This window comes from Dipodomys merriami, unplaced genomic scaffold, assembly GCF_024711535.1.
Source record: "Dipodomys merriami isolate MVZ:Mamm:240054 unplaced genomic scaffold, mDipMer1.0.p SCAF_22, whole genome shotgun sequence".
In the NCBI taxonomy this organism is placed as follows: domain Eukaryota; kingdom Metazoa; phylum Chordata; class Mammalia; order Rodentia; family Heteromyidae; genus Dipodomys; species Dipodomys merriami.
The window spans coordinates 22,917,019-22,929,180 of record NW_027203604.1 but is presented as its reverse complement, the minus strand read 5'-3'; the positions used below and the strand labels follow the sequence as shown (position 1 = coordinate 22,929,180).

Sequence of the window (12,162 nt, the reverse complement as noted above, 5' to 3'; positions counted from 1 at the left end):
AGTGCCCGCCAGCTTTTTGGTGTAAAGAGTGTGATGCTGCTCAGAGCAGCGCCCAAGAGTCAGAGAGAAGTCGGTCGTACTGGATAGGCCGAGCAAGTGGTGCCCAAGAAAGCAACACACCTGGTGTCCCCCGTTGACCCTGGCTCTGAAGAGGCATACTGCAGGCCCGGCCTAGGCCCTCCCCTCTGCCAAACAAACCAGCTTCCTCTTTTCTGCCTCTCTCACTTCCCAGCTGCTCCAAGGCGAACAGTTGGTTTGACCACTTAATCTCCACTAGGAAAGGTGATCTTGCCTGAGGCCCCAAAATACTGAAGTCCACTGACCATGGACTAAAACTTCTGAAACTGAAGCAAATGAATCTTTTCTTTCATATGCATTGCTTATTGTGGAAAGCTAATAAACACAATTAGATACTTTGGCCTAGACGTGGCATCAGACTGTCATTTCTGATTCCCCTAACCCCTCTTTAAATCTTTGGAAGCCACAGTACCACTGTTGAAGCCTAGCCTGAAAGTTTATCCCCTATGGACCAAATACATACATGCCTTGGAAATCCAGGGGCATCCTGCCAGGGCCAATGATAGAGTCTTTTTTTTTTTTTTTTTTTTTTTTTTTTTTTTTTTTTTTTTTTGTCGGTCAGGGGCTTGAATTCTGGGCCTGGCCGCTGTTCTTAGTTCAAGGTTAGCACTCTATCACTTGAGCCACAGTGCCACTTCTGGTTTTCTTAGGGGTTTATTGCCCAGGCAAGCTTTGAACCACAATCCTCAGAGCTCAGCCTCCTGAGTAGCTAGGATTACAGGCATGAGTCACCTAGCCAATGACAGAGTCTTTACCAGCATTTGGGGAAGATGCTGAAGAAGCTGGCTCTGAGATGTGTGTCTTCTAACTTGGCTAGGCTGCATCCACCCAAAGTGGTTGCATATTCTTTCAGGGCCTTTCCTAGTACTGAAGTCACATAGATGTGCACTGGTGGCTCATGCCTGTCATTTCTAGCTACGCAGGAGGTTGAGATCTGAGGATTAGGGTTCAAAGCCAGCCTGGGCAGGAAAGCCCATGAGACTCATTTCCACTTAACTGTCAAAAAAAAAAAAAAGCCAGAAATAAAGCTGTAGCTCAAATGGTGGAGTGCTAGCTTTGAGTAAAATAGCTCAGGGACAGGGCCCAGGCCTGAGTTCAAGCCTCAGGACCAGTACAAAAACTTAGAAGTTATCCACTCTTTTTCAAACTGTACTAGGGGGACATTTGGCTCTGTCTTTAAAACTGAATTGCATGTGAGACTACAAAAGAAGTCTTCACTGACATCAGAAAGAGGTCCTCCTGCTACCTTTGCAATCATTTTATTTAAAAAGGCAGAACTTTAGAGATACTTTCAAAAAGTGAAAACTCCAAAGTCATCAGGGAAGACAATAACAACGAAAGGCTGATTAAAGTCATAGTGATGTTTTACCGGAGGAAACACGGTCACTGGATTCTCATCACCACACCGATGGTCTTCAATGGCTCAAAGGTGGATCCCACAGGCTAGGGGACAGCCAGGCTGAAGACATAACTCAACTGGATACATGCCCTCAATCACTGATCAATGTTCATGGGCTCACACAGTGGGAAGCTGGCAGCAGAAGCAATCCCGCAATGGTTGCTCCAGTCTCGGGCTATCTTTATGTAGCCATGCATGCCCCATTCTTCACCCCAGCTGAAAGAAGAGCATGTTTTCCACTTTAGAAAGAAAGAACAACACACGTAGCCATCTCATCACTATCAGTAAAAGTATATGTTAGCTTTATAAGATACCAGAGTGATTAGTTGATCCCTGGGCAGGAGGCCTTAGTTTGTAAAGAGTCAGAAGAGACATGCTCTTGTTCAAATTGGCTACTTATTGAATCCGAACCTACGTGCTACTTTTATCTCTATCCCTAAACAATGACTATATACAAAACTGCATATTCAGAAAAAAGAAAAGAGAAACCTTTGTGGACAGGGGTATTTTAGAATTAAGAAAAATTTAATGGAGCAAAGGTGGCTTATACCTGCAATCCTAACTACTCAGGAGTTTAAGATCTGAGGATCATGGTTTGAAGACAGACTGGAAAAGAAGAACCGGAGATTCTTTTCTCAATCATATAAGTAGAAGTGTGGCATAAGTGCTAGAGCACCAGACTTGAGCAGAAAAAGCTAAGCAAGGGACAGGGGCCCTGAGGCCCTGGATCCAATCCTGAGTACCAGCACACAAACAGCCTGCTCCCCCCCCCCCACGCACACACATGCATGCATGCACACACACGCATGCACACAACTATTGGGGCCAATAAATGGCATTGCTAAATTCGTGTGTGTGTGTGTGTGTGTGTGTGTGTGTGTGTGTGTGTATGCTGGTACTAGGGATTGAACCCAGAGCCTAGGCTCTCTCTCTGAGCCATTTTTTCTCAAAGCTAGTGCTCTGCCACTTGAACCCTTCCACTTCTGGCTGTTTGTTGGTTAATTGGAGATAAATCTCATGGACTTTCCTGTCAGGGCTGGCCTTAAACCATGATTCTCAAATCTCAGCCTCCTGAGTAGCTAGGATTACAGTGAGTAACTTGTAACAGTATGTTTTCTAAATTAACTATATTCATTCTACTATGCTATCTTTTTTTCTTTTCTTTTTATAGCCAGTCCTGGTGCTTAAACTCAGGGCCTAAGCGCTGTCCCTGAACCTAATAGTGCTCAAGGCCAGTGCTCTACCACTTGAGCTACAGCATAACTTCTGGATTTTTCTGAGTGATTTGTTGGAGATAAAAGTCTCACTGACTTTCCTGCCTGGGATGACTTTGAACAGTGATCTTCAGATCTCAGCCTCCTGAGTAGCTAGGATTACAGGCAAGAGCCACCAGCACCTGGCTTCTAGATATTTTTTTGATATCTGTTATCCATCTTCTTTCCTTCTCTTAATAGCCTCTGATGACTTTTGTGTTTTACTTCTATGAAATCAGTCTTTGAAAGCCTTCATGAGAACATGTAATCATCTTTCTGTATTTGGTGTCTTTTGCTTAAACTCATATTGTGAGTTAATTCATATTGTTGCAAATGACAGGGTATCATAATTTTCTATGGCTGAATTATATTCCAATGTATACGTGTACCACACTTTATTTATTCATCTGTTAATGGATCCCTAGAGGTTGTTTCCACATCTGTATTATTTCCTATAATGGCTATACTAATTTATGTTCCAACTATAATCTTTAAGACTTCTGCTTTCTCCATATCCTTGCCATTATTTATTTTCACTTTTGATAATGGGCATTTTAAGTACGGTGGAGTCTGAAAGAAACTTCACTGTAGCTTTGATTTGTATTTATTCATTATTTAGTGATGTCTAACTTTTATTTTTTTCAGTGTCTGAGTTTAAATCAGAGCCTTGTGCTTACTTGCCTCGCTTACTAACAGCTGGTGCTCTACAAACTGTCATGAGTCATATCTTTATTTTTCATATATTTCCATTTCTGTACCTTCTTTTGAGAAATGTCTCCTTAGGAACTTTTCCCATTTTAAAAATCAGATTCTTTCTTTGTTGTGGAGTTGTTTGAATTCCTTAGTTTTTATACATGTTAATTCCCTGTTTATATGAAGTATTCACAAGTGTTTTCTATCTTGCAAACTGTCTGCTTATTCTGCTCATTTCTGGTACAGAAAAACTATTAATTTGATATAATTCTGCTTGTCTATTTTTGCTTCTGCTGCTTGTATTATCCAGAGAACTATTGTCCTGAAATGAGTGTTTCTCTGTGTTTCCTTCTGTAGCTGCAGGTCTTACGTGAAAATGTTAGTTTATTTGGTGTTGATTAGTCTTTTTTTCTTTAGAATTTCTTCTTCAGGTAGTTTAACTTTGTCTTATTCAATTCTCACCCATACCAAAAACATTTGTCCTTTATTTCTTGAGTGACTACCATTTTTTCCAATGTAATTTTTCTTTTCCTTCCTTCCTTCCTTCCTTCCTTTCTCCCTCCCTCCCTCCCTCCCTCCCTTCCTTCCTTCCTTCCTTCCTTCCTTGTCTGTCTCTTTCTTCCGGGTATGTGCCAGGGCTTGAACTTGACCTGGACACTGTCTCTGAGCTTTTGTACTCAAGGCTACCATTCTACCACTTCGAGCTACAGCTCCATTTCTGACTTTTTAATAGTTAATAGGAGATAAGAGTCTCACAGACTTTCCTGCCTGGGCTGGCTTTGAATCTTGATCCTCAGATCTCAGCCTCCTGAATAGCTAGAATTACAGGCATGAGCCACCAATGCCTAGCCTTCCCAACTAAATTTTCAACAAGGAAACTGAATAAAATCCTCCACCAATTTCAAGAAGCCTCTAACCTTTTTTTGGCTGTTATTTTTTTTTTACAGCATTAGCACTGTCTTCACAGGTTGTAAATAATCCAGTGTCATCCAGCTCAGTGAAGGTAAGCTCAGCAACCTTCTGGGCCTGCTGCATGTCACTATAATGGGTTCCCATTGTCAGGCCCATCCTGAATGCCATATCTCCCTTAAGATGCTGTGGTTTAGAGAGTAGTATATAGACAAAGCAATGAAACTAGGGAAATATGCTGTGAATAGCAAAAAATAAATAAAAATAAAAGGTCCACAAGACCTATTAGACACCAAAAATGAACAAATGTTTTCATTATGAGTACTTAAAAAGGATATGAGATGGGAGAAGGCAACGAAGACATGCTTAACAAAATAACAGTTGAACTTTCCAAGTGTCTATTTGTTATTTCCTGATGCTAACACACACACACACACACACACACACACACACACACACACACACAAAAGAGGTTCATTTTAGATCATGGTTCTAGGTTTGCCACTGGGCACAGCTCATGGGATATTTTATGGAATATGGGTTGGCAACTTCTGACACATGACGTGTACTGGCTATGGGCCATCTGGCTGTTTTATGGGCTTTAGGTGGACATATTGTTGAAATGGTACTATGCAGCGGCAGCTTGGAGAAAACAAGGCAGGACACGGGCTGGGCTTTCTCTCTTTCTGAAGTATTGCAGTGGTCTTAACTTCCCAGGAACTCCAGAAATGGGACTACAGGATTTTCCAGCGAGAAAGACTTTAGAAGGTCATGGAATTAATGGAGAGACAATCATATACACTGCATATACATTTCCTCTGTCGAGAGGTCATACTTTGACTTAAGTTCATCTTCACTGGTGAGACAGGGTGCGAGAAGCAGGGTACTTCATTCAAGCCTTTGAAAGGCTATCTTGCAACCCCATGGTCCACAGATCCTCTATCACATCCCCACTGCACTCCAGTGCTGGCTCTTAAATACTTCATTGAACAATCCTTTCCCATGCAAAGGAAGTATATCAACTATTTCGTTGACATCAGTCATGATAGATATAAATGTTAAAATCAAACAATGTTGTTTTTATGGTTATCTTAAGATTTCTGGAATGTGAAAGGTATGCTTAAGGTTTGTAAATCTGTTTCCAAATATTGATTGCAAAGAAAAAAATCCCTTTTAAATTTCCAAGAAAAGTGCTTTCTGGCATTTTATACCTGTTCTTAACCAGCCAATATTTAGTGTTGTCTGATTCTTCAGATTCAAAGCCATAGCCAACCAATAAGACACCATGGTCCAGGTCTGTGCTGCTGCAGTTTGGATCAAAATAAATGCCTAGGAAAGGAAAATCATTGTAGGAGTGAGAAATACCAAGAAATGATTGGTGGTTACTAAAGTGAGGAACCCCATCACCCAGGGCAAAGGAGCATCTAAAAATTCAAATGAAATTCAAATTTCAAAATTGATTTTCATTCCCATTTAAATTTATAGTTATAACTTTAAAATAGTATATTTAAAAGCTATAAGTTAATATCTGTTTATATAAGATCTAGTTTGAGGTTAGATTTTCTATCATTTAAAATAAGGAACTTAGGTTTTGATCTAACACTAGTAGATATACAAAATGCATGCCATTTAAACAGCTTGTCAAGAGGCATCAAAGAATACCTTTTAAAAGCTCACAATTCTATTATCCAAGGGTATGAATTTAAAGAAATGGCATAAGACACAAAATTGCTTGAGCCCAGGGGTTCTTTTCAGTTTTAATATCAGACATAAATATCATTGGAAAGTTTTGAAGCTCCAACAATTAATTGGAGAAAAGTTAGTATGTTAATCTTAAGTATAATGAAGTTTAAAAGAGTTCAGTATATTCAATATAGCATTAAATACACGTAAAATTAATAGACTTTAAAATTATTTCAAGTCAATGGCTCATGCCTGTAATATTAGCTATTCAGGAGGCTGAACTTAGGATTGTGGTTTGAAGCCAGCTTGGGAAAGCCCCAAGATCAGCACAAAAACAAATAAACAAAATTTTGTATTCAGAAGTACTTATCATTATGATGCTGTGTTAACGTAACTGGGAACAAATATTGCATGTACAGAAAGAACAGTTGTATTAAACCCCAAATATTTACACTGAGTTTTATATAGTGTCTAGGTACTCTTATGGCACGGTGTCGTTCCCACTTTTCTGCCTAAAGTTGTATAGATAAATGCTTACCTGTTCCATAAAACAGGAAAGTTGGTGGTGAGGTATCAATAGCCACAGAAATGGGCCCAGCATATGCTAATGCCTCTTTAAGGATCTTCTCATCCTTAGGGATGTCCATGTAGCCACTGACATTAGCAGCAGAATGCTGGGGGTTGTATTTACAGGGGCCTTTCTTAAAGGGAAAGGGTAGAGGCTTGGTTACCATCAGCTATTTCCTGGGGGATAGGAGAATATGAGTTTTTTTTTTATTTGTTTGCTTGTTTAGTTTGTGTCAGTACTGAGGCATAAATTGAGTCAGGGAACTACTCTTAGCTTTTTCATTCGAGACTAGTGCTGTACCACTGGAGCTACAACTCCACTTTGGGCTTTTTTTGGTGTTAATTAATGATAAGACTCATGGACTTTCCTGTCCTGGCTGGCTTTGAACTTCAATCCTCAGATCTTAGCATCTGAAGTGGATAAGATTACAGACATGAGCTACTAGTACCAACTTGAGTAGTAATTCTTAGATAACAAATCTCACCAATTTACAGCTTAGCAATTTACAAGTAAACTCCATTAAAAGCATCATCCCAGGAGGTTCAGGGCTATGAGTTGGTTTGAAATGAAGAACTTATCTCATAGACAACTTATCCCATAGTTTTAAGAAATGAGAGGCAAGCAAGAGAGACCAGTATGAGCTCAAGGCTTTATTAGGGAGCATACCTGCCAGTCTGCTCCAAGGAGGAATGGAGGCAGCAGCCGTGGATAGGTGGAGGCTGAATTTAAACAAAACTTTAGGGGGCAGTCATCTGGGTCACATGGGCATCGGATGGGTCATATTATGTAGACTATGAGAATTTGGGAGTAGGGTCAGTTCCAAGAAGAGGTGTCATGAAGAGGTAACGTGGACTTACAGGAATTGAGGGGAGAGTCACATTCTGAGGAGTGTAGTGAGATGGTTGCAACTGGGGCAGGAATTTGTATGTCATACTGGGAAAACAGTACAGCAGTACAGGTTGGGGTCTGCTTTAACTGGTGAGCTGATCTGAGACCTTAGAATAGTGACTTCATAGAAATTTTTCACTATGAAAAAAATCTGTATTCCATGCAATATTGTAATATATACACATATATATTTCAGGCAGCATAAAACAGCTATACATTAATCATTTAGTCAAAGTCTTATAATTTATAAATGACAGCTCGAATAATTTTCAGATTTGGAAACTACCATCTAAAATGGAAAAATGGATACTGGGAGCCTATGGTTCACACCTGTAATCATAACTACTCAGGAGGCTGAGATCTGAGGGTAAATGTTTGAAACTAGCCCGGGCTTCTAGAAAACTCTATGAGACTTTTATCTATAACTAGCAAAAGGCCAGAAATGGAGGTGAAGCTAGAGTGGGAAAGTGCCAGTTTTGAGCAAAATAGCTAAGGGACAGCACCCAGGGTACGAGTTCAAGCACCAGTACTGATATAAAAATAAATTAATTAATAATAAATAGCTGGGTGCCAGTGGCTCATGACTGTAAAACTAACTATTCAGGGGGCTAGGATCTGAGGATCATGGTTCAAAGCGAGCCTGGACAGAAAGTCCCTATGAGACTCTTATATCCAATTAACCACTCAAAAACTGGAAGTAGAGCTATAGCTCAAAGTAGTAGAGTGCTAGCCTTGACAGCTCCCAGACTCTGAGTTCAAGCCTCACAACTGATCAAATAAATAAGTAAGCAAAATAAATAAATAATAAAATAAAATGGAACTGAAACTGTTTCTGAAACTGTTTCATGTTCCCAGCACAGGGTGGGAATGGTAACAACATAAGGAGCTCCATTTACCCCTTCCTCATATGGATAGGACGTCTCTGTGTCCAGGCCTTTGTTTTCAATAACATACTGGAAAGCGAAATTCATCACACCACCGTTGCAGCCCTCGTTGCCTTCAGACCAGGAACAGTCCACTAGGTTCTGCTCACTCAGTGAGATCAGTTGGCCAGTTTTCCGGAACATCTGTCCTTCTAGGGCCCCGGTTGCACTAAAAGCCCATGAAGCCCCACATGAAAACTAAAAATACAACAACAACAACAACAAAAGCTGTCATTTGCAAACCAAGTGTTGTGACCCTCTAAATATCGGTTCATATATATGATCTGTATATGTGATATATTGATATAATCTTATTGATCTAAAAAGTTATGTTAAGTAACTCAGGCTCAGAGAGACAAAGGGCGTATGCTTTCTCTCCTATGTGGAAGTTAGATCTAAAATGCAAATATACATGAAAGCCTATTCAGGCTTATATATTCAATGTACATTAGGTAAAACATGAACTATATAACTTGAAGGTGAAGATGGGAGGGGGAAATGGGAGAGAATGATGGAACGAATAACATTGATCAAGATGCATTATATTCATAACCTGACTTATAGAACTGAAATCTTTTTGTACAACTACTTAACAAAAAACTTTTTTTTCTGTCGGGCATGGGGCTTGAACTTTGGGCCTGGGCACTGTCCCTCAGCTCTTCAGTTCAAGGTGAGCGCTCTACCACTTGAGCTATAGCACCACTTCTGGTTTTCTGGTGGTTAATTGGAAATAAGAGTCTCACAGACTTTCCTGCCTGGGCTGGCTTTGAACCTCTACCCTCATATCTCAGCCTGAGTAGCTAGGATTACAGCCATGAGCCACCGGCGCCCAGCTTAACAAAAGCACATTTTAAAGAAAAAAAAAAACACCAATGAACTGTGTATAGCTTCCTAGTTTACCACATCTGTGTGGAAATAGAAAGTCTGAATCTGACAACTGTCATACCTGATGCTTCACAGGAACGACGTAGCCTCTTTCTCTCCAATCTATAGATGAAGGGATGTTTATGAAGTCAGAGTCCTGGAAAATATTCTCCACTCTATGTTTCTTGATTTGAAACCCATTCATCATCAACCTGAATTCTTCAGTAGTCTTCCAGGTAAAGGTAAATAAAATGGTGGAAGAACAAGATATTATTTTGGGAGAGACTAAGGAAAGAAAGCCCAGAGCTAAGTAATGCACATGACACTCACCATGTCCCCAAAGGCATTCATTGCCATAGTGAAGCTATGTTTCCCTCGGTTGTATTCTTCATTGTGCAGTTCAATCATTTTCAGATTTGTCTCCCATAGTTCTCTTCTCCATTCTTCTTCATTCTAGAGGCACATACATCTGATGGTCTTTATTTCTACTATAAACTCAACCTATGCTTACCAAGTAGATTTGCAGACAAAGATGGACAAGAAACCATGGCGATGCATGGTATTTATATTTTTAGGAGCTGTTCTCTAGGATCAGACGCAATGGGATTGCTTGCTCGCATTGTGCTGATGATGGCTATCGTTTTGCTCTGGGAAAGGAGCTGGCCTCTGGAAGCATTTATTCTAGAGGCCATTGTTTATTTTCTCTGACTATAAGCTTCCATCTGCAAAAACTATTTTCTCCGATGCCTCTCTGGACAATTTCTTTTTTTTTTTTTTCCAGGGCTGAGGACCAAACCTAGGGCCTTGCGCACGCCAGGCAGGCGCCCTTCCGCTGGGCTAAACCCTCAGCCCCTCTCTGGACAATTTCATATGTTACCAACCATGCCATATTGTTTCTGGTATAATTCCTTCCATTCGATCCATTGGACATTGAATCTGGGATCAAGTTTTGAAGATCCTACAACTAATCCCAAGCAAAGGAAGGCCAGGAAGAGTAAAAAATTCATATTTCGAAAACCTAGGGAAAAAAATACAAGTGTCTGATTAGATTGATCTTTCTAAAAAGGTTTCTTATTCTTTCCTGAAGACTACGGCCACCATGGTGCAAGAAAATATTTAAATTATGTTTTAAACTTTTTCCAAAGGAATATGGAAGAAAATAAGAATGTGGTTGCTGAAGAAGCAAGTAGATGTTAGCTGGTCCAGCTACTATATAAAAAGTATAGATTGCTCAGAGTTTAAGAAGTGGAAATAAGCTAGGCACCACTAGCTCACATCTATAATCCTAGAAACTAAAGAGGTTGAGATCTGAGGATTGAAGTTCAAAGTCAGCCTAGGCAGGAATGATGTCCATAAGAATCTTATCTCTAATTAACCACTAAAAAACCAAAAGTGGAGCTGTGGTTCAGTGGTAGAGTGCTGGCCTAGCTAAAAAGTCCAAGGACAGTGTCCAGGCCTTGAATTGGAGCCTCAGGACCTGCACAAAAAAAAAGTGAAAACAGTGCATGCAGTGATATAATTCATGGCTCAAGAATGATCATGGGAGTGAGTGGTTCATGCCTGTAGCCCTAATCTCCAATTAACTAGGGGAAAAAAAAAAAGAAAGCCAGAGTTGGAGCCAGTAGGTCAAATGGTAGGGCATCAGTCTTGGGCACAAAAGCTCAAGAACAGAGCCAAGGCCCCAGCTCAAGCCACAGAAAACTCTCTCTCTCTCTCTCTCTCTCTCTCTCTCTCTCTCTCTCTCTCTCTCTCTCTCTCTCTCTCTCTCTCTCTCTCTGTCTGTCTCTGTCTCTGTCTCTGTCTCTGTCTCTCTCTCTCTCTCTCTCTCTCTCTCTCTCTCTCTCTCTCTCTCTCTCTCTCTCTCTCTCTCTCTCTCTCTCTCTCACACACACACACACACACACACACAAATAATAGTGGCAAGTTCCTTGAGGGTCTGAATCTTAAGACAACCAACCAAGAAATAGTTGTCCCAGGTTATTTATCAATGGTACTGTTAAAAATACAAGTTAAAAATAACAATAACAAAACAACAATAACAGACTTTTTTAACTAGGACGTTTGATAGAGGGGGCTAGAGATCCCCCAAATCTGGAAGGCCACCTCATACTATTTCGACTAATGTACAAGGAAAGGAGCAGTATGTCCTGTGACCTACCATTTCTGAATCGGAATCCTTCTGAAATGCCTTCCTAGGGGAGCCGGGGACTGGAAGCTTGGATATCAGACCCTCCCCGCCCCCTCAAGAAGCTGTCTAGGCCATGCTAGGAAGGTGCTGTCAGTCCTGCTCTTCTCACACCTGTCTCTGCCAGAGGTTATTTACACAGGTGTGTAGGGTCCAGGAACCCCTGGTATTGGCAGTTGTGGCCCCGAGGCTGCTCATTTCACCTGGTCAGCCCCGCCCTTGCCTCCAGCCTGCACTGTGATTGGCTGTGCCAGCTGTTGAGCGGAGCCTATGGGCATTCTGTTTCCTAGTTTTCCGGGTAGAGGCGGGGCTAGGCTGTGCTGCCTCAGTAGTCTGGGGGTTGGGGTTAGGAATGTGAACTGGGCTCCCAGGCAGGGCTCAGTTCACTCCAGTGCACAGATGTGTGTGCTGGTTGGAGGTTTGTGAACGAAAGCATGTTATAATAAGTTCTTTGTGATTTTTCAGCCTATCCCGTAGAGTTTTGACTACAATCTGCAGTGTTCTACAATGTTCCTGTTTAATTCACACCAGAGATGGGGCTGGGTCCATACCAAAGATGACACCTCCTCTCCCAAGCAGTATTTTGTTCTTCACCTGGCCAGAGTGTGGACACGTTCATCTAGTTGTTATTCATTTTCATTGTTGTTTGTTTTTCAATAATGTAACAAAGAATGGCCTTTATTCATTTTCTATGGAACCTTCATTTACAATCTAAGACT

The 12,162-nt window shown here is 40.9% G+C and overlaps 1 protein-coding gene across 1 annotated transcript; it reads right to left on the bottom strand.

The window, feature by feature from the left end:
* Nucleotides 1–1,307: 1,307 nt before the first annotated feature.
* LOC138834631 (procathepsin L-like) lies at nucleotides 1,308–11,649 on the bottom strand. Its single transcript, XM_070033132.1, has 8 exons — nucleotides 11,417–11,649; nucleotides 10,140–10,276; nucleotides 9,589–9,711; nucleotides 9,341–9,487; nucleotides 8,368–8,592; nucleotides 6,554–6,716; nucleotides 5,544–5,661; nucleotides 1,308–1,693 (listed from the first exon to the last, which is right to left on the bottom strand). Exons 2-8 carry the CDS (start codon nucleotides 10,263–10,265, stop codon nucleotides 1,573–1,575), a joined length of 1,023 nt encoding a protein of 340 aa, XP_069889233.1. The 5' UTR covers nucleotides 10,266–10,276; nucleotides 11,417–11,649; the 3' UTR covers nucleotides 1,308–1,572.
* Between the last annotated feature and the right edge of the window lie 513 nt (nucleotides 11,650–12,162).

Bases quoted from the DNA above. Each gene is read 5' to 3' on its own strand.
- LOC138834631 (XM_070033132.1), bottom strand. From the start codon at position 10,265: ATGAATTTTTTACTCTTCCTGGCCTTCCTTTGCTTGGGATTAGTTGTA. The intron at 6,717-8,367 runs GTAAATGGAGCT...TTTCCCTTTAAG, and splicing joins CCTATCCATATGAGGAAGGG to AAAGGCCCCTGTAAATACAA. The intron at 1,694-5,543 runs GTATAAAATGCC...CTCTTCTTTCAG, and splicing joins TATTGGCTGGTTAAGAACAG to CTGGGGTGAAGAATGGGGCA.